General features: G+C 38.1%; 1 protein-coding gene across 3 annotated transcripts in view; it reads right to left on the bottom strand.

Annotated features, from left to right (window-relative positions):
* LOC121634519 (plexin-C1-like) overlaps nt 1-20,545 on the bottom strand; it is a 61,294-nt gene extending 40,749 nt beyond the window's left edge. The window contains exons 1-17 of one of the 3 annotated variants that reach the window (XM_041977194.1): nt 19,412-20,545; nt 18,620-18,748; nt 17,249-17,383; nt 17,059-17,159; nt 16,879-16,984; nt 16,635-16,797; nt 16,033-16,135; nt 15,773-15,848; nt 15,562-15,603; nt 15,305-15,438; nt 14,343-14,522; nt 13,375-13,483; nt 10,653-10,823; nt 10,405-10,563; nt 9,135-9,222; nt 7,874-7,970; nt 5,161-6,305 (exon numbers count right to left, since the gene is read on the bottom strand). In XM_041977194.1, the coding sequence (XP_041833128.1) occupies nt 7,885-7,970; nt 9,135-9,222; nt 10,405-10,563; nt 10,653-10,823; nt 13,375-13,483; nt 14,343-14,522; nt 15,305-15,438; nt 15,562-15,603; nt 15,773-15,848; nt 16,033-16,135; nt 16,635-16,797; nt 16,879-16,984; nt 17,059-17,159; nt 17,249-17,383; nt 18,620-18,748; nt 19,412-20,449 (2,820 nt within the window). In that variant the 5' untranslated portion in view covers nt 20,450-20,545 and the 3' untranslated portion in view covers nt 5,161-6,305; nt 7,874-7,884. Of the gene's footprint in view, nt 1-5,160; nt 6,306-7,873; nt 7,971-9,134; nt 9,223-10,404; nt 10,564-10,652; nt 10,824-13,374; nt 13,484-14,342; nt 14,523-15,304; nt 15,439-15,561; nt 15,604-15,772; nt 15,849-16,032; nt 16,136-16,634; nt 16,798-16,878; nt 16,985-17,058; nt 17,160-17,248; nt 17,384-18,619; nt 18,749-19,411 lie in introns of those variants that run through there. The other 2 variants (XM_041977193.1, XM_041977195.1) reach the window with 2 other exon arrangements.
* Nucleotides 20,546-24,295: the final 3,750 nt, after the last annotated feature.

Raw genomic sequence — 24,295 nt, 5'->3', positions numbered from 1 at the left:
TCGCTCTTATCTGTACACTCATGTTTGGGTTTGCCGTCCCAACAGCATGACGCAAGTGTGCACCAAGTAATCTGCATCCAGTTAGATTTGGATGCACACCATCAGGTCTGAATCGCTCCTTACAGTTCCAAAAGATATTGAAGTTATCAATGAACTTTATCCCATGGGTGATACATGCGTTTGATAACCATGTGTTCAGGCCAAGAAGCCTACTGAAAAGTTCAATTCCTTTACCCGCTGTAGGAATGGGTCCTGAAATGTAAACATGGTGTGCTCCCAACTGACACAGTCTCTCCAACAGCAGAGAAAAGTCTTTTTTCAGGATCTCAGAGCCAATTTTCCTCCTCAGAATATCAAAAGACCCTGTGTGGACAATAATCTTCATACCATCTGGATGTGAAGACAGAATGGTCGGCAACATCTCTGTCAGTTCCCTGACTGATGTATCAAAAAGTGTTAAATTTTCCGTCTTTGCCATCCTGACATGCTGTGTTATAGAGTCCCCAATCAGAATTGTGTCTATTTGTTTTTGTGTGGAGGTGCCGATAGCTTCTCTAGTCCTCCTGTTTGTGGGATTTTGGCCTCTCCTCCTGGTCTGGTTAGCCCTGGGCTGAGTTTTAGGGCTATTTCTTGAATTTTGATAAATCCTTGCATTACATTCATCATCATTCATTTTAATATGACTCAACACATCATATTTATTATGCAGTGAGACTTCAGATGGTGGAGTGAGTGCTGGAGCTTTAAATTTCCTGCTGGATTTACCTCTGCGACGAACAACATCAGACCAGGTTCTGGCCGGGGTTGATGACTTTGGTCTGGCACCAACAGTGTTCCAGAAGGAGAGATCAGTCTGATGGTCCGGTTTGGGATTTTCCTCAGCTATTCCAATGTCATTTGAACACATCCAGGGAAGTGTATCAGCCAGGTCTGTAGCGGGAGGCTCCACATTCGACATGCCTTCGCGTATGAAGATGTGACTCAATCCATTTGACAACTCAGTAGCTTGTACAGAAGCTACTACAGAGTCAATAAATTCTTCATTCACACGAATGTCTTGCAGTGTTTCAATCCTCTTCTCCAGCTGTGTTATCCTCAAAGAAAGTTGCTCACACTCAGTGCAGCTCACTGATACTGCAGGGTTAGGAGACATCGTTCCACTAGTTCTCCGATGGAAATCAACTAAATTTATCAAAAAATATATTCGTTCCAGTGATTTATAAGTGACCAGGAGTCCTTGTTCCTAAATTTCTTGCCGGTAAAGATAAGAAAAAAGAAGAAAAAAAGAAGAAAAATGCAAGCAGAAAGGAGAGCAGAGCAGGAAGCGTCCGCACGGCAGCAAAGCAGGAAGCAGGAACATGGTCCATCAATTTGAATAAACTAAGTACAGGTAAATAAATGTCTGTTTAATCTACTATTAGTTCCATTTAAAAATACTAAGTGGTGTTGTGTCATACATTGTTTAAAAGCCTAATTAGTCACTCAATGAACCATAACTTGTAAGGATTGTGCCTCTGGGGAATGAGCAGCACAGCTCAATGTGAGGGCTAGTGGTGCCCAACCGAGTTCCTTAAAGGTTTCCTTCATGCAACTATCAAAAAGCCGTGGATCCCCATCTCACCCTGTGCTGAACCCATGCTTTCAAGGTTACTAGGGCAGACGTAAACTACTCCACTATCATAGCTCCACTAGATTACTGACTATAACTAAACCATAGTACAGTAAAATTGATTGGATGCACAATGATTTTTTTTTTCATATTTGACTAAGAATATATCTTTAAAAATATTCTTGTGTAATAGATCTTGGTGATCCCCATTTAGTCACTTTGGGACCTGGTTTCAAAGGTTCATGTTACCTGGTTCCCAAACACCAGTTCCTTGTGAATGAAAGATCCAAATTATAAAAAATAAATAAATAAAAATAAATAAATAAATAAATAAAAAACATAAATGGCTACACCTGGCCTTGTTAATCACACTGACTTTGAACAGTCAAAGCCTTGAAGTGCCCCCTATGCTCTATGAACCCCAAGTTGGGAACCTCTGGACTTTGAGACAGTGCTAGCCCTCCTGACCAGCTTTTTCAGTCTCTTCCTACCTCACTCTGAGCAAGCATGTTGTAAAAAGTCCAAACAAAAGGTATACATATATGGAAAACCTTAGCCTTCTCCTGAACAAAGTTGGCAATGATGTTCCTGTTTTCCAGACCATCCCCCTGAGTGTGAACCTGAATGGTTGGTTGCCTGCGATAGATTTACAACCTATCCCTTCCTTTTGCTTGCTAATTGCTGGGATAGGCTTTGATTCAAGATTCAAGCTTTTTTTTATTGTCAATTCCTGCAGTATGTGAGTACATAAACAGGAATAAAAAAAAGAAATTTCTCTCCATCCCACAGCGCAAAAATTCAAAGAATAATTTCAAGACACGAAAAACAGCTTCCTCGTTCTTTTCCTTTTTTTTTTTTTTTTTTTTTTTTGGCTCAAAATTTCTCTCTTTTCCTCTACATGATCTGAGGGGAAGTAGTAAAGAATTACTATAATTTTTTTTCAAAGGTTTGTTTCATTTTGCAAAGACAGATGATCAGCTGTTGGATAAACCTTATTCATTCATTCATTCATTAGGTTAATCCATAAGTTTAGTTTGGTGAAGAATATGTTGTAAGTCGAGCTAGAAGAAATATCAGCATTTACAGATACAACTGTAGACATGGCTGGAGGATTTTAAGAGAGGCTGTGTCAATGTGTCTGAAACCACAGCCATATTTATGATGTCATGTCGCCAGGGAGAGGGGACAAGCATGTGTGTGTTGGGTGTTTTTGGATGGTTGTAAACAACTTTATAGGGGTGCAATACCGCCACCAACCGGGGTCAAAACGCTGAAGTTAACTCTGAACTCGGTCCTGTCCACCTGTGGATGAACTGACTTATTACCCATGGAAACGTAAAAGACGCGTAGAATGAGGTCGGACGTATGACGAAACCGACTATACGTCAGTCTGCGTATCCGTCTTCTGCATCGAGCGTAAATAGGCCTTTAATTTATATACCGGTATAATATCTTTTTCATTTATAATTATTTAACAGTTATTTTAACAATGGTGCTCAATTATCAAAAGCAGAATTAGTTCCCATATGTGATTTTTTGCATTTATCTCGCTTATCTCTCGAGATTTTTGCAAATCATGTGTGTGTTTGTACATTTAATGTATGTGTGCATGCATTACCAGTGGTAATATATGGAAAAGCACAAAGAGACAAAAACAGAAATAAAGTTTTAATTATATTTATTTCTGTAACAAATAAGAAGGCACGCCCATTTTCTCTCTACTTGCTGTCCTACTCAGAGCTAGTTTACTTACCCGAATGCACCTGCACACCACACAGAGGATAATCCACTTAAATACACGGCACCCGCCGACAATGCCCAATTAAACCTCAATCAATTGCACTGCATTTAAAACACCGCAAAGATTTCATGCCTACAAGATCGGGTGTAAACACTTCTGACTCAGAAGTTCTGAGTAGCTACTGACAGGAGGACATAATTAATTTTAGGGGAATGTGACCCCCTAAACAAAACATACAAAACAAAACTGCCACCATGAGGAACAAGTGCTGGCCGGCGGTCTCCTACACAAATGACATATATGATATTCAGCTGGTTATACAAGAAACATCCTGGAAAAATTTGTGTTAAAAACTTTAAACAGGTTTATTTAAAGTCTTTTTTGAACATTTATTTTGGTTCCTACTTGTAGGAAACAGCAAGATTTACACAATAAACAAATTTAGTAATAATGATTATTTTATCATTTTAACATGTATAAATTAAAATCATTATAAACTGTGTGTCGTACACAGTAACAGAACCAAGTAAAGATACTGCCGATTATGTTAATAACTCTCCTCTGATAGTATTTACAGAAAATGTCTGTAACCATGGCGATGCTTCCTTTAATAAAACTGTCATGTGTTATTTGTGCAGTGAAAATATAGACACAGCTAAATTAGCTTTACTCCATAACAACTGGTCTAGTTTCTTAAAAAAGGATCCAGACTTTCAGGGTCACTGTGATGTAGATGTATAATCTTTTGCACCTTCACAGAAAATGAACCCATTTACAACAAGCTCTAAATTGCATCGACACACAGAGTTCCTTGGTATTTCTACTAGTACAGATGAGCATTGAATGCTAGAGATAAGTTTTTAAATTTTTGGTTTTAAAATATTTGTTGACCACCTGTAAATAAATCATCAGAAGGAAGAGTGTTCAAAAATCCACATTTTTAAAAGAAGGCAAAAACACCAGAGATTGAGTAGAATTGACAATTCTTTGTTGAGCCAGTAATAAGAAGCAATACATATCTCTTAAGAGGAAGTCCATTAGCTTAGCTTCTGGTCCACTAATACATGAAGTGTCGGGACCCTTCGGTTCAGCCAAAAGAACCGCCTACCCAAGTTATCCTCCTCATTTATACTGATACAATGCATTGTGGCTATGTGCGTGCATGTGGTGCGCATTCATGTGAATGTGTATTTTGCAAGGTGGTCCCTCCTTCTTCAGGGAATTTGATTCCTCCAGGTCCTCCTTCTTGGGGTACGTCAGAGCTGAAAGGAAAGAAGATGCTTCGCTCTGCCCTGTTATCTGTCAGCCTTTCTGCGCTGACTCCCTTTTCCCTGTTCCCACAGTTTTACACAAAGGCTGTTCTTTAATAATTTTTCTGAGTTACTGGAAAATTCTGCTCTGCTTGGAGTGAGTAGATAAGTAAGGGAATACAACAATATTCATAACAACTCCTTGCTGGACACCCAGAACAGTTTCAAGGTCCCTTGCTATTTTCCCAGTATTGAACTCAGTAACTCTGTATGAGTTTGTGTCCTTTTTGTGAATGCACTGTCTGTAAGCTGTGTTGTTAGTTAAGCTGTCTGACCTCAGCAACACTATAATAATGTAGCTCTTATTAATTAAAAGCAGAGCCTAATGAATGTCACTAGAATCTAAGGATAAAATGTAAATGAGTAAATGAACAATAATGTTTAAATGAGTAAGTGAATGAGAATGCTTATAAAATATTTGCAACAACAGCTATGCTAATTATATATTTGTCATTTATTAGCCTAAAATAGCTTTTAATTATTAGTTAACATGTGGGCAAGTATTTTTTGTTTGTTTTTTTGTTGTTGTTGTTGTTTGTTTTTTTGTTTGTTTTTTTAAACCACCAACAAAATTTTTTATGAGAATATATTCAGCCTGTTTAGGGTCGTGGGAGAGCTGACTTGATCTGAACCAGTTTCACAGAAATATACACATACACACATATATATATATATATATATATATATAGATAATATATTCTGACCAGATGATGGTTCTAGAGGTGTACAGTACACCCTGTTTTGCTGTACAATCAGTCACTGTCTAGATTTACTAAGAGGTGTTCTGATAAGCTGCACAAAACCCACACATTTCTGATAAAGAAACAGCTTAATGTTTCCAGATGAAAAAGATTATGTGTGCAATGATGCTGCAATCAAGTGAACAATGCTAAGTATCATGCATGAAAGCGGGCACCGAGGAAATGTAGGTGGGGAGTTTAACATCTGACAAACGAAACCAGTTCAGAAAATTTCCTACCACAAAAACAAACTGTTCCTGTGGGTCGAAACCATTTGAAGATAGTAAAGTAACTGAACAGGGTCAGATCACATACAGATTACACTTTAGTATCATGCAGCAGAAAACAAGAGTGACAGTGAGCACAAGAGACATTATTATGTTATAAATAGATGTACAATTATAAGAACTGGCTAAAAGAAACAAAGCAAAGAAAGGAACAAACTCTTATGAGCCATCATGAATGTTCGATGAAAGCTATGAAGACACAGATGAAAAAAAGAAAACAAATGAAGGAGGAAGAAGTAAGTGTGCAGTAAGAATAATATTACTGCAATGTTACTTTTTATTGTAGATAAAATACATTTTCTGTAGAGAATATTTGAATTTGCAACAGCTTTTATTTTTAATTTACTTTTAGAGATACCTGTGGAAGTAATTTTAATGCATATGGTAATCAATCATATTTACTCATAATAATTACACGTGTAACCATTCTTTTATTCATATAATACAATTCATATAATAAATTTATTCATTTACATTTCATAATGTGTAATTTCCTTATATAGAACATTGAAGTCATTATTCTCCTGTTGGGTTATCATGCAGGCTTGTGTGAGGTCATGCTGACCAATTTTCCTCCGGACTCTTGATATGGGGAAAGTTGAGACTGGTGGGCAACTGCTAGATAGAAACAGTTGTTTAGAAATAACAGCCTGTTTGGGCCAGACAGTAGGAGAGTAGCACCTTCTAGTCTCCCTTCTCCTTTTATCAGTTTAGAGACTGGCCTTCAGCTAGAGTCGGGTTGAATAAAACTGTTCTCAAAGATGCAGCAAGGAAGAACACTCTGCTGTTTGGAGTCAGGACGACTGCTTTCGACTTGCAAGTAATGTCTGTATTTTATATTTCTTCTGTAATAAACTTTCAAATACTTTTACTCATACCAGACTCTTGGTAATTTTTCTACAACAATACCCCACTCTCCTCTCATGCTGAAGTTAAAGTTCTGCAAAATTTGACTTTGTTCTCACCTTTGAGACCCATGGATATGTAATTTGTTCTTAAAATGGGGCATTCTTCCTTCCTCTTATCTGTGTAATGTTTCATGTTGCCCTGGCTACCATAGCAACAGCCAGAAGAGCATTTACAACTTGTAACTTTACATTTGGTCAGTATTTTTTTTTTTTTTTTTTTTTCTGACTAAGATCTCCATCTGTCTACAACCCGTTTAATAACTAAACTAAACACAGAGTGAAAGCTCATTTTTGTAGAAAAAATAATTACCAAGAGTCTAGTCGTCCTAACTCGAGTGAAGTCGAGTGGAGAGACTCTGCTGGAGCAAAGTCAGGTAAAAGTTTTATACCTTTCTCTTTACCATTGAAGATCATCCTGAACAGATAAGACCAGACAAAATGGAGCCTCTTCTCTCTGGACTCTGGAGTTATAAATCTACAGACTGGAGTCATAACAAGTACCCACTAACAGAGGTCTGAGGAAGATGAGGTCACCCTGTCCTCAGTTAACATAACAAATGAACAAAAGGAAAAGTATAACATAAAATGCATATTGCCAAAAGGCCAGTGGACAGTGTGATGGAGAAAACTCTGTACACGTTCAATCGATGTGAATACAATTAATAAATAAATGAATGAATAAATGTATATAATTATAATATATATATATATAGCATAATAAGTAAAATTTCTTCCACATCATACTGTTTGAATTCCAGATGAATGGCTTTATTGATATGTTTAGAGACAAGGTTTCACTCTGCTGAGTCAGACTGAAGACCTTTTTGTTTGATTTTAAACAGTGCAAACAGTGCAGCTCCCTTTATGTGTCAGTGGAAACTTTCTCCAGACGATAAGCCTGAAAAGTTCTTCATAGGACACAATTAGTCACCCCTTAACATATGCCAAGAAATATTTGTTGCAGTAAGCGTGGTGATGGGATCTTAGAAGAAGCCTGGAGATCAGCTGAAGGAAAGCTGTTATCCAGCAGTATGAATGAAACTTAGTCAATGAGGGGACAGAAGTAGCAGCTTGAGAGTACAGTTTTACGTCTTTCTCTGAAAAGTACTCTTTATGGTATAAAATATGCTGCACTGGAACTATAATCATCTACATCATCTAAACATCTTTCATTTTGGCTATCAAGTTAGTGGCATTCAAAAACAAGCTGATACTAAGGAGTGGTGCTCAGTTTTATCATGCTGTTGTGTTGCTTAATTGTAAGAGTGTGTTACTGACCTTGTTTGATGTCATTCCTGATGTTGAGCTCCAGGTCTTCCATAAGCCTGCTCATGTTTCTGGCTTCGTAGACGTAGATGGCAGACAATCACCGCCACTGAAAAGCAAATGTGAGATCAATACCATGTTGAATTTTACACACTTAGTATTGCGGCGCACCAACTTCAAATCTAATCAAACGCCGCAGCAGGCTAATACTTGAGGATTTATGTCCAAAACTCGTCACACTAACCCAATTCACTTGTCACAATGCTTTATTGCTTCACATCCACGTCACAATCTCATGAAACAGCCACTTACTTTGTTTGATGTTGTTCCAGATGTGCAAGGATATAAAACAGTGCATTTACATGATGTTAATGGTATATACAATGACAATGATAATAATGATGACGGTTAATAGAAAATTTCTCCCCAAGCTCACCCTGCCTCCATGATTCAGGCCCCAAACCAGACACAGGTGTGCGTACCCATTAATGAAGATAAGACACCCACAGTGCCACCCACAATCACCAGTGATGTCACCACGCTGTGCGCACACACATTATACAGGAAAATAAATAACCCGACATATGGCTCCTATACTTAGGGTCAGATTTACTATTTCTTTGCAGCTGGTGCAAACCCTGTTATGTCTTTGAAAAGCAACAGTATTTAGTATTTACAGTGGTAAGTTAACCCCTTAAAGCTGAGGACACAAAGATTTATATCGTTGGCCCTGCTGCATTTATATTTATAGTTTCTTTTTTACTATACATATACTAGACATATATAAAACAAACCAAGCAGAGGGATTTCTTAAGGTCTGAGCTTGCAATTCACTCATGGTTGTGGCATTTTTTAACCTCTTATTTTTAACCTCTTATCTGCGCTTTGTTTCAAAAGATACAACATAACTTATGTAGCTTTGATTTCACCATTCAAAGTTTTCTCCTGCATTTTCCTAAAGTGTAGAGAAATGGCACAGAAACCAATATCAAAAAGGTTTTTATTCAAGAGTCATTGGCTTTTATCCATTTACTCATTGTAAGAAAAATCATGCATATTATAATTATATTTTCCTATTATAATATTTGATTAATTATACTTTCTACAAATCATTATGTTTTAAGTATTAAGATTTAGAAAATGTACTCAGCAGCATTCTTTGTGCATGTGTGCTGGTTTTATGCTTGAGTCTGAAAAAACACAAAGCAAGGCCATGTTCAAACTGAACCTGTATTTGCCTTTAAAGCTATGAAGGACTAAAATATGAACTTACCAATGATGATAACAAGTATTACCACTAATGTAAGCAATACCAAAAATGAAGAGCTCTTAAGTGTTATGGCTCCATCTCCAACTTTTATCTGAAATAAATATAATCACACTGTATTTGAAATGTACAGTATACAGTATACTGTCAAATGCAACAATGTTAAACATTATGAACAAGTTATGAACATAAAGCCTGTAGTTTAAATATTTATTACATGTGAGGCCTACATTCAGTTACAAAAAGTCTGCAGAAATACCCACGGAGGAATTTCATTTTATTCGATTCTGTTTAGCCCATATTGTACTGTTTTATAGAGAGCATCCTCATCTTGTACTTTATTATCCACTTCTGGAAATCTGAACTTATCTGGTACTACATTGTAAAGGTAAACCAATTACTACAATGGAAACATCAAAGTTAATCATGACAGCACATAATACTGCAAAGCCAGTGTTGGGGGTAACGCGTTACAAAGGTAACTCGTTACTCTAATATACTACGTTTGGCAGTAACGAAGTAATACAACGCGTTACTAACTATATTTTGGTAATATTATTACAGTAAATGAGTCCGGTAATGCGTTACAATCCCAACTGTCAGTATAAACATCAGACAAATAAATAATAAAACAACCATCGCGCAACAGCCGAAAATAAATATGAAGTAGAAGAAGAAGAAGAAGAAGAAGAAGAAGAAGAAGAAGAAGAAGAAGAAGAAGAGGAAGAAGAAGAAGACGAGGGCGGCGGCTTTAAATTAACAGAAGAAGAAGAAGAAAAGGACGAGGAATGATGGCAACCGACTCGACATTTTCTAAGTGGGTTTACTCTCACTATTTTGAATACATCAGAGAAATCGAAAAGAACAATGAGGTGTAGAACAAGAGTTTGTATCACGTCATGTCGTTTAATTCTTCCATATCATTACATTATTGTAATTCAGCAGTTCATATTAACAACTACTTTCTGATGCAACCTCATTAGACTTTGTTGCCACACACATACTATAATAATGAGGAACTACATTTAAATGAGAACTATTCACCATGACAAAATATTGCGCACCTTCATTGCGTAATGCCTTGTCCTAAATGCTTATTTTGGTGAAAAGTAACTGAAAAGTAATATGTTACTTATTACTTTATACAGAGAGTAATATTGTAAAGAAATGTATTACTTAAAATTGAAAGTAACTGGTAATGTGAAATATATTACACTTGGGAAGTAACTTTCCCAACACTGTGCAAAGCTTAATGTAACATGATTTAAAAACTTACCTGCAGCTGCTGAAATTTGGTGTTACCTCCCTGTTTGATCTCGCAAGTGAAAGTGTTGTTACTGGCTTTGACTATGCCGACACAGGGATGCTGCGTTTCTTCATGAACACCCCAAACTGAGAGCTCTGCTGCTGTTATCTCCAGATTATCTGGCTCTTTCTGTTAAAACAATACAAATAAATTATTATCTTTAACACGTTTAATTAAAGGATGCCACTTGTGCATGTGGAATAAAAAAATAAAATCACCTGTATAGTGACACGGACATGGTCCCCTGTGCTCACGGATGTGAAGCTGGTAAACACTGGGTCTGGATAGTAAGTAATACTGGAGCAAGCCAGTGTTTGATTGGCTACTTTCACAGACACAGTACTGTGGGAAACAGTGCTTTCAGCTGCAGGTGTTTCATAGATGAGATACTGCAGAGAAATGAAACACCAGCTTTATTATATATCAGAATAAAATATGGCTATCATAACAAGGTAATCTAGGTCAGTGGTTCCCAACCTGGGATTCCTGACCCTTCAAGGGGGTCCCCACAAAGCACCAGGGGTCCCCGAAGATTTGACTGTTCGGAGCTTGTCACATTGTATAGCTGGTGCTGAGATTTCCCAGCCATCCCTGAAGGCATTCTCCCTCCAGCACAGCTTTAATTGTTGATGCGCTCCACCAGCGCTATGCACTTTAAATACCAGTCTGTGACAACTCTTCCCTGCCAGATCGTCTTGGTTTATCCCTGCACGTTTCCAGCCCTGATCTCCTGCCTGCCAAACCTGTGTTCTGATCTTTGACCTGTTTTTGACCTGGATATCCTGATTCTGTCTGCCCCTTGTCTGGTAACTCTGTCTGTCTTTTGATTCTGCTGGTACTCTGACCCTTGGATTGTCCCCAAGATTTGACTTTGGATTACGGAACCTGTCTCTCTCCCGTCTGGAAAATCAGGAGGATTTACCTTGGATCTTTCCAGAGGATTTATCCAGTGTGGATATTCAGCTCTTGTCTCTATCAGACCCAACTAACTGTTCTTGGTCTAGAAGTTTCCACACCCCCAGCAGTCCCATTGCTGCCATCCCGGTTCCTGAAATACCATCCGGCCAGCTTCCATCCCCTCTGCTGGTACGTGAGCAAATCATCTTACACATTCCCGTCTGATCACACTGGATTCTCATCTTGGTTCTCCTACCCTCACAGGCTAGCTGACAGTGAGACCAGACTCGACTCTCCTGGAGATATTCTCACCATTACAATAAAAACCGTTTTACCCAATCCTCAGTTCCGACTTTTATTGTGGTCCAGTTTGCTGTTCGGTGACAGCCAGTGTGATTAAAATTAAGGCCACGTCCACACAGAGAGGAGATGATGTGCATCAGCTTAAGATTTTTTTTTTTTTTTATCATTTTGGTTCGTTACATTATTCTTTTATGAAAGGACAGGAAAGGACTGAGCCAGAACGCATCATTTATGGCAAGGAGCTAGCTAAAGAAAGCAACAAACCAAGCATGGTTTCTGCACAGGGTGGGGAAGGGGATCCATGGCTTTTTGGTAGTTGCTAGAAGGGGGTCTTTAAAGAAAATAGGTTGGAAACCAGTGATCTAAGTAATGGATTTCACAACAAAATACTAAATATCACAATAAAACAAATATATTGGCAATTGTAATGTAACAGTACAGGCCTTCAAAATATAGTAGAATGTGAATGTGGTGATATAAGATGTAATGTGACAAAACAAAACCAGACATACAAAGAGTAGAGATGCTGTGCAAGATGTAAATAAACATAGAATCTAATGATTTGCAAATCTAAAAAATGAATATTTTATTCACAACAGAAAACTGAACACATTAAACTGAAATTGAGACATTTTAGTATTTCATGAAAAACTGCTTCCTCTTGAATTTGATGGCAGCAACACATCTAAAAAACGCTGGGAAAGACGAACCACCTGTTTACTGTTTAACATTTTCTTTGTTGTAAATTCGGTTACATGATGCACCAAACGTTTCCGGCTGGTGAAGGTCTGAGCTGTTGGTAAGCCAGTCCAGCACCCAGACTCTTCTAATATGAAGCCATGTTGTTGTAAAAGATACAATCTCCTTGTCTTGGTGTCATATAAAAGGCTTTGCCTGAAAGATGTAGTCTGGATGGGAGCATATGCTGCTCTACAAATTTTATATACCTTCAACAGTGAAGGAGTCTTTCTAGATGAGGAGTTGCCAGTTTCTATCAGCTTTAATGTGTTCTGATACTGATCGTCAGCCGTGTCCCCTTTGCACAGAGATGTCTCCGTAATCTCAGAATCTTTTATAGTATTATGTACTGAAGATCATGGAAATTTTAGTATTTACAATTGTACTTTGAGGACAGTTCTTCTAAAATTGATCCACAATTTGTATTTTATTTATTTATTTATTTTCAGATTAACAATCGTATGTTTATCTTTATTTATGAGAGACTCCTCCTCTCTTGGGTGTTCTTTTTATACCCAATTAAGTTGCTGATCTGCTAACAATTAACTAAATAAGTCACAACTTTTTTCTCCAGCTGTTTCTTTTTAGACCTTTTCCATCATTTCTTGCATCTGTCCCAACATTTTTAGGACTTGATGCTCAAGATGAGGAAATATTTATAATGAATTAGTAAAATGTCTCACTTTTATCATTTCATGTTTCCTTTTGTTGTTTTGTAATAAAGAATGTGTTTATTAGATCTGAAAATGATTGCATTCTGTTTTTATTTAGTTTTACACAGCAATCCAATTTTTTTTGGTAATAGGAGTTTGAAACAACTCGTACTTCTACATATGTAACATACTTAAATACAAGAATGTATTGGATGATTCACATATTCATATAAGTTGTAATTTAGTGGAGTGTTGTGAGACTACAGCAATGTAGTAAAATACAGTGTAATGTAAGGGGATAATAAATCTTGGATAAAAATCAGATGGGATGTTGTGTCTGCAGAACCACCTGATAGCTGCTGTTTCTGGGAATAACAACTTTCTGAGGGTTGTGGCTGTGTATGACCCCCTCCACAAACTCCAGGTGGGCCCCACTGAGTGTCATCTTCCTCTTCCCACTGCAGGACACGGAGCAGCAGCCAATCACAGGAGATGAAATTAAAACACAAAGAAAGCCTTTTCTGTACCTGATATCTAAATATATCATTACTTTCACTTGTAGATTTTAATATTTACCTACATACCTAAATCATGCTCAGAGGATCTAAAGATGCTCCGCTCTGCACCAAAGTGTTTGATGGACTCAACAAATACAACCATGCAAAAAAGCTAAATAGACTCTAAGTAGACGTCCTAGTTCCCTCATGTACTAGCATAATAAATCTCATGAATCATCCTAGATCTCAGAAGGAAGAAGTTGCTAACTTCATAGTTTCTTGATGGCCAAAGAAGAACATTGAACTTAATGTGCTTTAATACTAAAACTGCATAGAAAAGCTCTGCTTCTAAGATTTAACTGTGGCTCTGTTTACACATGGTGCTAACATCCATTCTGGGTGACCTGATCACTTCTGTAAAGTCATTCAGTGACCAGAACAACATCATTATTGAAATATGAACAAGTTTCAGGAGAGACAATGGTGCATTTAAAAAGGGAAGTGCTCTCACAGTGTAAGACACTGCTTTTGGGAAGTGACTCTTTTATCCTACCAGATCGTCCGCAGCCTGTAGCTGTGACTAACCCTGTAACCTAGAATAAGTTTCGGTGAAATTTCCTACCCCTGGTTAGAAATCACTTAAGTCAAAGTGTTAATAAATGATTTAATATTGTTGACATTTTCTATTACATTTAACACATGAATTAAATGCATGACCCGCTGAATTTAAGCGTATTACTAAGCGGAGGAAAAGAAACACATTATTTCTGAACATGTTTCAGCTAAATAAGTTATTTTGGTAAACATGTTAAGCAAATACCTCCTCCATGAGCTGCTCGGTGTAACGCTGGTGCAGACTGGTGAAGACTTGTAGGTGATCATAGCATTACTGTGGCAGCTACCATCTGGGAGAAGAAGACACACTTTGACCAAGCCTTTAGTATCTGTACTGGGAATGTGGAACGTCAGAGTCACACCAGTGTTGTTCCAAACAGGAGATCTAACCAGAAAACACAAGATGACGCAGAAACAGTCAAACTGAGCAAGATTCACCAACATCAGCATGCAGTCCTGTGAAAAAGAAACTGTCCTCTCTTTTAGTTACAAAGTCTAAAGACATAATAAAATCACCTGGTCTTCCCAAGTCTGTTAGATAAATACAGACTCAGATAAACAACAACACATGACATATCACACTGTGTCATTATTCATTTCACAAGAATAAAGTCAAACGTGCTCCCTTACTGCTTCTATAGGAAACAAGAGGGGAAGCTGTAGCTGGGTTCTGCTGATCAAATGTATTTGATTATATGATTATCAGTAAGTGTGAACACTTCTATAAAAGAAGATGTTTTTAGCAGCTTGCTGGTCTGGAGCAGGTGTGTTAACACAATGTTAAGAAGGAAAGGCATCAGCAAAGACAGAGAAGCCATTTTGAAAAAAGGTTTAAAAACATGAAACCATCTGTGTGGCAGCTAAAGTCGTAGGACAATCATACAACAGGATGCTATGGTGTAACCTAAAGACATCTCAGATCTCAATAAGCTGAAGCCACATAGTAAAGAAGAAATCCTTCTATAATGATGTGAGAGATTGATAATCATACATGGACAATGATTACTTAAAGCTATTGCCACTAAAACTGGCTCTAGATGTTATGCAATAATTCACTTAATTTATCGTCACTGGTTCTGCATTTTGGTTTAGATTCAGTCAAATTTTTATAATTCAGTTTGTTATTTATAGTCTAAGAATGGTTGCAGTTTTCTGTAAATGACTCACTCCCGTGGAGAGCAGTCCATGTCCGCCTGGATCCTCACTCCAGTCACACTACGGAGGTTACGACCTGACAGCAAAGCATGGTTTCTGCCGTAGAAAGACACAGCACTGGGTTCGATGGAGGAGATTTCTGGCCTCTGACAGCAAACACACACACACACACACACACACAAACAATTAACTTTCATTGAATACAATCTGCTCTCCTGAGGTTTTACTGACTGTGAATAAGATGAGTGAGAAATGACGTTCAGACTTACAGAAAAGTTCATCCCAGCCTCCATCTTTTGGCAAAAACTGTCCTGCAAGAGGACAAAAAGAAAATGTGCTCAGTAACTCTGATTGCAGCGAGCAATTTATTTATTGTGATGATTGGATGACACAAGCATTTGGTATGGCAATATAAAGAATATAAAAATGACATATATGGTTTTAAAGCTTATTTAAATCCAATTTTAAAATCCTTATTACATTCTGCACGCCTTCGTTGGCCCAGGAGCAGGCATTGTTGCTCCATCCACATCCAGCCTTGATACACTTCTGACACCTGAAGAGAAAATGAGATGGGTACATTAATATGTTTAACACCACCAGTATGGATCATATAAAATGCAACGTGTGTGTGTTGCTGTTTAAGCAGCACAGTGTCAGATGTTGATCATTTTGCAGCTTTTACATGTGGCAGGTGAATATCTTGAACTATGGTCTGTTGAACATCTGATCACACTTACATAACAGGACTCGGTGGTCCACGAATATCAGAGCAGTTGATTACATTCAGTTTTTCTGTCAGTGTCGTCGTTCCAAGTCTTATCTTTACTGTGACAGCCAGACCTGGGAATTAAAAATAAGCTCCATCATTTAGTCAAATTACTTCATGGCTAGAAGAAAGAAAAATAAAAGTTTTGTGGTCTTTGTAATTTTTAATTTAAAACTCTGAGAACGAGGTCTGATCTTCACGAGAGTCACAATTACAGTATATTTAAAATCAGACTAAGATGACACACTATGTTTTGTTTTCTTGGAGTTCATGGAGTTAGGTGATCTGCTTAAAAAGATTAAGTTTGGTAGAGATGGTAAAGTAAACAAAGTGTTATTTACCATTTCATTACAGCAACTTTCACAGGACCTGAGATGAATTTATCTTATATTAGATGACATCTTAACTACACTGCTTCCAGTCCAGCAGTTTTTAGTTCCATCAGTTTCCTATACCTATCATGGGGGGCTGGAGCCTATCCCAGCAGTTACTAGGTAAGAGGCTGGTTACACTCTGGTTACACGACAATTCCTTAAATTTAAATTTGTAGATAATTTCTTAAAGGTTACTGACCGTCTGCAGGAAGAGGCTCATTAGGAAGGATGTTTGTGCATTGTGGGAACTTTGGAGGAGAGGATATCTGGTCTAGAGTCCTGGAGGGTGAAGAGAACTGACAGGCAAAGATTGACAGTGCATCTGGGCTCCCAGCCAGGTGTGTCTGGACGACAAGTTTGATCTATAAGAGGAATAAATGTGAGAGACAAATAACTGATGGTAGTTACTAATGAATTAAGTATTAAGTGTGTTTGTAATCTACCTGTCCAGTGGGGTCCATTTCAACTTTGTGGGAAACAATTTTCTGGTGTAATTCATCAGGGATGGACAACCAGTCTGAATCTTTGCAGTCACTTTCAAACGTGCAGCTGGAGAAAGAGAAAAATGTCATCCTCATGTTTAAATATCTACAATTGTGAGCTGCAGATGATGTTTCCCTGACCTTTTCTTAGAGCCACACCAGACACAGTATGGATCCTGTGCAGACCAACACTCCTGCACATCTCTGTATGAGCCACAGTTTGCCACAGGTTCACGCCTGATCTGGAGCAAAGAAACAACATTTAGAAACACATTACAACAAAACACACATCTATGAATACTAACATAATATAATTAAGTAATTTAGGTACCTGGTTTCTAAATGGCACATACACATATTTATAATCCACTGGGTCCAGAAGGATGTTGGGAAACACTTGGCGATCATTGTTGGCTCTGTAGAGCACCCTGGGACAGGCAGGGCGATAGTTTCTGTCCACAACAAGCTGACAAGAAAACAAATTGTTATGCTTCTGAGACACTTTGCTGCCATGTTGGTACATTTGGTTGAAATGTTTAAATCAAACCAGAAAGGAAAAGACACATAGTTCATTGGCTTTTAATTCAGCCTGAGATGCTGGCTTTTATGCTGGCTTTCTTAATGTTTTTATTATGGAGTTATTATAGTTATGTGGTTTGTGATGTACTGTAGATGGACCAGAGACTTGCCCTGAGGAACTGGCGCTCCTGTGTTGTGTCATGTATTTGTGAAGTGTGTGTTTCTCCTCTATAAAGCTCAGGATACTCCTCACTGCACTGAACTGCACATATAACACTGCTTGGTTTGGGTGTTTTATCCCTCAGGTAAACCTCTTTCTGAGGATGTTGCAGGGTTTAAGATGCACCCGGATGTTTTTTTTATGTGTGTATAACTGTCGTTTTTAATCTGAAAACAAAAAAAACACTGCATGTGTTCTGTACTGGATTAATACATTTTAAGGCAGCAACAAACAATAATGGGACAGGAAATCTGTAGCAATTACAGGCTGCTATAAAAAGGGGTTAGAAATGGAGCTGCATTAGCCTGACTAGATCTAACAACAGGATACTGAACACCAACAACCAGTCAGCTAAAACATACATTCAGTTTTGTCTTCTGACACCACTAATAGCTCACACCACCATAGAGAAACATGAAGTAAGCTCAATCAGCCGTTTCGGTTTCATGTTGCTTCCACTTTGTTGCCACACTTAGTCAGGATATACAAAACAGGATATGATGCAACTATGTGTGTTGCTCAGGGTAAACGAGGGAAAGTATTTTAATCTTAAACCTGTTGATGAATTTGTTGTCTTCATTGGTATTTTTACATTAATGCTCAACATTATATAGCATAATGACAGCTTCATTTTGTGCATATTTCACTGTTTTAAGAGAGCATACATGTTTACTCCAACATAGCAAACGGAACAGTACCACTGGAAATCATGGTGGTAGTGTTGAACAGAATAAAGATGAAAGGATAATGGAAGTATTTAGAGAACCTCTGTTAAGCAAACAATCATATTCCTATCAGAAATCTGGTTTACTGCAACCATCCTTAGGTAGTTAATAAACAATAATTACCTCACTAAATATAATGGATTCAAGCTCATTTTTGATGTCACATCTGCTAATGAAGACCTAAGTGGGATTATTTTTCTCTGACCACTGGTGGATGCACGTTATTTCATCTACTCACCTTGATGAGCTGCCCGTCTCCTGTTCCAATGAAGAAGATCATCCAGCTCCTCTGTCTCACTGCCAGCACAGATGTCATGTGGTTCTGCTTGAAGAGCACCGCATTTGGTTTCAGGATCTTTGGTTCTGACTGAGAAACAAGTATAATGATCAGATCTGATGTTTATGGACAGTTGGAGATGTGTATGTATTAAAGGCTTCAATAGAGTAACAGCCCATTATTAAACAATTACCAATTGTAAAGGTCCCCAGCATGGACATTGTTTAGCTCTTACATTGGTTTATGGTTGTGTCAAGGAAGTTTGGATGATATTAAATTATTTCATCTCTCAATCTATTTATCTGGAGAAAGAGAGAGAGAGAAACTTTTTAAAAAAAAAAAAAAACAGCCTTTTTGGAGGCAAAATGTATGCAAATCAACCTTAGATCAGGAATGTAAAACTCCAGTCTTTGAGGAGTAAAAAACAGTGAAAATAAAGAAAAACCTCTGCGTAAATTGATGTGTCCTAAATTTCTACCTCACTTTTGATGTTTTCACACAAATAGTTGTGGCACCTCTCTGGCTACTTTAATAGTTCTATGTCTTTCTGTCTGTCTTCAATTACTGAACCAAACCATGACACAAAAAACGTGTTTGGTTCAATGAGATGTTATATTATGAGCCACAGTTTTGTTCTGTTATTGTCCTGTGGAAAAAGATATGAGTAAACGTTCCCGGTGGAAATGTAAACGGGGTCTTTTATTTCTAGAATTTTAAACTTTTAAAATAAAAAAAGACTGTTGTGCAACCTACCGTGGTTACAGGTTTTTTCACTGTTATGTAGAAGTTTGGATCTGTATAAGACGCACCGCTCTGCTGCGCACTGCTGCGATCAGGGCTGATGTCAAACACCACCAGCTCTGTGTTGCTTTCTTCTCCGTCCACACTGAACACGCCGCTCCAAAGCACCTGCTGTCCACCCGGGATGATGGAGGAGGCCAAGAGTCTGCAGCTTCCACCTCTATCAGAGATACTGAGGGTCGCGCCTTGCAGAGATTTGAGAGTCTGGGTTTTACTTTTTTCACTCTCAAGCCAAATAAGACGGACTTTGGTTTGAGACATGAGATTTTCATCGCTTGGACGCACGTTGGAGAGCAGATACACCGTTGAATTGATCTGAAATCCGTCCACAAATTCCACATCACCTTCACTTCTGATTACAGCTGTGCTGCGGTCATCGGTTACAGAAAATAAGCCTCCACTCTGTGTGTTATCGACAGAGTGAAGGTTGATTGTCTTTGACTCTGAGCTGCACTTGATACTTGACTCTTCTCTGTGTTGTTGTATCGCTGTCAGAATATAAGTGTCTGTCTGAGTTGAATCTTTCTTCACATCCACCAGAAAACCGACAGAAGCGTTGTTGCGCCTCTTTGGTCCCACCAGGATGTTTTCACTGTGCAGAAGGTTAGAGATGTTCTTCAGGTCCAGAATTTCACAGTAACCACACTCCTTGTCGATCACTCCGCAGCTGACCAGAGTCTTATTCTCAGCAAATGGCAACAACAAGGTAACTCTGAGAGTTGTGGTCCACGGAGCCGACTCAGAGACCCGGTGAAACTTCTTCTCATCTGATGGGTCCGCGTCCTTCAAGACCCCCATTTGGTTCAAACTGTAGATCAGTTTCAGGTCGTGGCTCAGCTGGTGAAGCTTCTGTTCTGTAGCGACGTAAACGTTGTTGTTGCTCACGGCGAATTTCTGGAGGTCTCCATCAAAAGTAAAACCTTCATCTTCTTCCAGATTCAGAACCGGTCCTACCCACAGAGAACAAAACAAACTGAGCAGCAGGATCATGTTGAGGGGTCGGGTCAGCTCTAAATGAGACACCTTCCTTCACTGACAGCCTGCATGATTCTGTTCTCCAACACACTTTGTTGTCGTGCGTAAAAGCGCACGGCGCATCAGCTGAAAGAAGTTCTGAAACTGGGAGGAGCTCCGAGCGAAACTGAAACTAGTGTAGCAGTTGGCCTCTAGAGGGCTGCAGCGGGCGGAAGGGATTCACGGAGCCGGGTAGTAATCAGGACGGGCTGATTGAGGGCAGGAGTGACTGAAGGTGCAACTACGTAAACCCAGCAGGCAAGCTCTGCTATGAGCATTGATTCCCTGGCCTGATGGGACAGCGCTGGCTGCCGTTTGTTTTTGTTGATTTTACATGGTTTGGTTTATCCTTTTTATTTCATTTTAGCATAATTTGTTTAAGTGGGTTTAGCTTTTTAACACTCTGTCTCCTCCTGTTTTCTATTGCTGTTTTGTTTTGTTTGTAGTATAACCCCAGTCTGGGTTCTCGGCCGGAGGTCGACTGTCTATCATCTTGTCTTTCACCTCAGTGTTTAAGGTTTTAGTTATGTTTAATAAAATGGCATGTGTCTGACCCACACTGACTGTTGTGGCCTCATAATTGGAGCCCCTACGTGCTACACGTAACGCTGTACACCCACCCCGAGGTTACACTAGCAAATAATTCGTGATATGACACGCATAAATGTCCTCATTTATTTCCCTAACCAGTCCTTACAGTTCAACTATAAAACCTGAATAATCGAACTTTAAAAAATTGCATCTGTATCCATCTTATTTATTATGTATTTTGGTCACTTTTTCCCTTTAAGTTCACTTGACTGTCTTACACAGACACAACTAAGACTAAAAACCGAAAAAGGATAAGATTAAAGAATCTTTGGGTGAAGGACACAGAACAATTTAAAAGATTATTACGCATCTGTGAGTTTAGTGTGACATTTCATGGTCACATGTACGTTCATCATCCTCTCCATATATTTTATGGACATCTGTGTATAAGCCCAGCAAAAGCGACATCTAGTGGCTGTCTGGTTTGCATGCATACACCCCCTGGCAAAAAAAAAAAAAAAAAAAATACAACTCTTGGAACATGCTCAGTAATCTATTATTTTTTGTAGAGGAAACAATAAATACATGAATAAATCAAAAACAGCTGAGCATCCTGATTTAGTAAAAGCTAAAAAAGAAATAAGTAATAATAATAATACAACTGCTTTGATCAATAGCATTTCTGGATGCCTTAAAATGTATTTTTAAAGGGGCTATGACATGGAGTTCATATTTAATTCCTGGAGAAAATTTTTAACACTCTTTTCTCGGGATGTGATCATACTAAACAGTAACTCCAGCAGATGGAGCTCTTTGACCGTGTCAAATGATTCAACACAGCGAGCCATTTCCATGCATTTAGTTCAAAGTTGACTTGATGTTTCATGAGGCCTCAGTTTCACCATCCCTACAGTAGGAGCTGTCGCAACAGTAGTGGTCTGGTCCAGATCATGGTCCGTCGATGGTCCGGACCACTGTAATGAGTGGTCCCTGCCACTATGAGACATTTAAATCAGAGGTACATGCTATAAATTTCAGATACCAATATAAGAAAGGCTAATTTTATTATTATTATTGTTATTATTATTATTATTTATTTTTATTTTTTTACATTTTTTATGGAAGAATAAAATTAATCATACATTAAAAAAAAGACATTTGGTAAAAAGAATATGAAGTATTAGACCATTAGATTTTGAGTCATTGGTAGATACCTTTAAAATTAATTTCACACAACTTTTTTCCCCATGCTTCTACTTTATGGAATAATAGAGTGATAACCATTAATAGGAAGCCAATATTTAAACAGATTTGGTATGAAAGAGGCATTTTTTTTTTTTTTTTTTGTAATGGACGTTTTGTTGATTAATGGAAATATTTTATCAACATTTTTCCTCTAAATTTCCTAAACAGAATTCATTAAGGTTTGCAAACCAGTCCTCTACCCCCTGCTTATTGTCTTACACAATGGTTTACAATATTCTCTAAATTGCAGTAGGATGACTTAATTTAATGAAAAAAGAGTGGATTTACAAACTCATTACTACAATGTTTAAATCTAAGATATTCCATAATTATGGTCGACACATCAGATAAACAGCAGATTCTAAACTTTTTTCAACAATAAAGCCCAGTCTAATGGCCTGCTTGTGCTTCGAGGGAATAATAGTTGGCAATGATGTTCTTGTTTTCCAGACCATCCCCCTGAGTGTGAACCTGAATGGTTGGTTGCCTACGATAGATTTACAACCTATCCCTTCCTTTTGCTTGCTAATTGCTGGGATAGGCTTTGATTCAAGATTCAAGCTTTTTTTTAATTGTCAATTTCTGCAGTATGTGAGTACATAAACAGGAATAAAAAAGGACATTTCTCTCCATCCCACGGCGCAAAAATTCAAAGAATAATTTTAAGACACGAAAAACAGCTTCCTCGTTCTTTTCCCTTTTTTTTTTTTTTTTTTTTTTTTGGCTCAAAATTTCCCTCTTTTCGTCTACATGATCTGACAGAAAGTAGTAAAGAATTACTATAATTTTTTCAAAGGTTTGTTTGTTTTATTTTGCAAGGGCAGATGATCAGCTGTTGGATTCATTCATTCATTCATTCATTAGGTTAATCCATCATTTTTGCCAGCAGTTGTTTCAGTTTAGTTTGGTGAAGAATATGTTGTAAGTCGAGCTAGAAGAAAGATCAGCATTTACAGATACAACTGTAGACATGGCTGGAGGATTTTAAGAGAGGCTGTGTCAATGTGTCTGAAACCACAGCCATATTTATGATGTCATGTCGCCAGGGCGAGGGGACAAGCATGTGTGTTGGGTGTTTCTGGATGGTTGTAAACAACTTTATAGGGGTGCAATACCGCCACCAACCGGGGTCAAAACGCAAAAAGTTAACTCTGAACTCGGTCCTGTCCACTTGTGGATGAACTGACTTATTACCCATGGAAACGTAAAAGACGCGTGGAATGAGGTCGGACGTATGACGAAACCGACACGTCAGTCTGCGTATCCGTCTTCTGCATCGAGGGTAAATAGGCCTTTAATTTATATACCGGTATAATATCTTTTTCATTTATAATTATTAAACAGTTATTTTTACAATGGTGCTCAATTATCAAAAGCAGAATTAGTTCCCATATGTGATTTTTTGCATTTATCTTTCTTATCTCTCGAGATTTTTTCAAATCATGTGTGTGTTTGTACATTTAATGTATGTGTGCATGCATTAAAAGTAGTAATATATGGAAAAGCACAAAGAGACAAAAACAGAAATAAAGTTTCAAGTATATTTATTTCTGTAACAAATAAGAAGGCACTCCCATTTTCTCTCCACTTGCTGTCCTACTCAGAGCTAGTTTACTTACCCGAATGCACTGCATTTAAAACACCACAAAGATTTCATGCCTACAAGATCGGGTGTAAACACTTCTGAGTAGCTACTGACAGGAGGACATAATTCATTTTAGGGGAAGGTGACCCCCTAAACAAAACATACAAAAAAAAAAAAAAAAAAGTTAGTCCGCTCTTACAATATAGAAGAGACAACTTGGACCAGGAGCGGACTAACTTGGTAAACAAAACCAAAGCTTTATAAATCTAAAAAGGACAGCAGGTAGCAGTACCCGAAAACTGCAAACAAAAGCACAAAACTAGCGACGAGGTCACAGTCCTCCACCTACACTAAGTGATGGAGTTAATCACAGGGGACCAGAGGGAATAAGATTCAGCTAGCTGCTTCTTTGAGGAGGCAGACATTGTCTCAGTACTGATGTGGTCTAGTAAGAGATTCCT

The sequence above is a fragment of the Melanotaenia boesemani genome, chromosome 23 (assembly GCF_017639745.1).
Source record: "Melanotaenia boesemani isolate fMelBoe1 chromosome 23, fMelBoe1.pri, whole genome shotgun sequence".
Lineage (NCBI taxonomy): Eukaryota > Metazoa > Chordata > Actinopteri > Atheriniformes > Melanotaeniidae > Melanotaenia > Melanotaenia boesemani.
The sequence above is the reverse complement of the archived record's forward strand: the minus strand, read 5'-3'. Positions and strand labels throughout refer to the sequence as shown.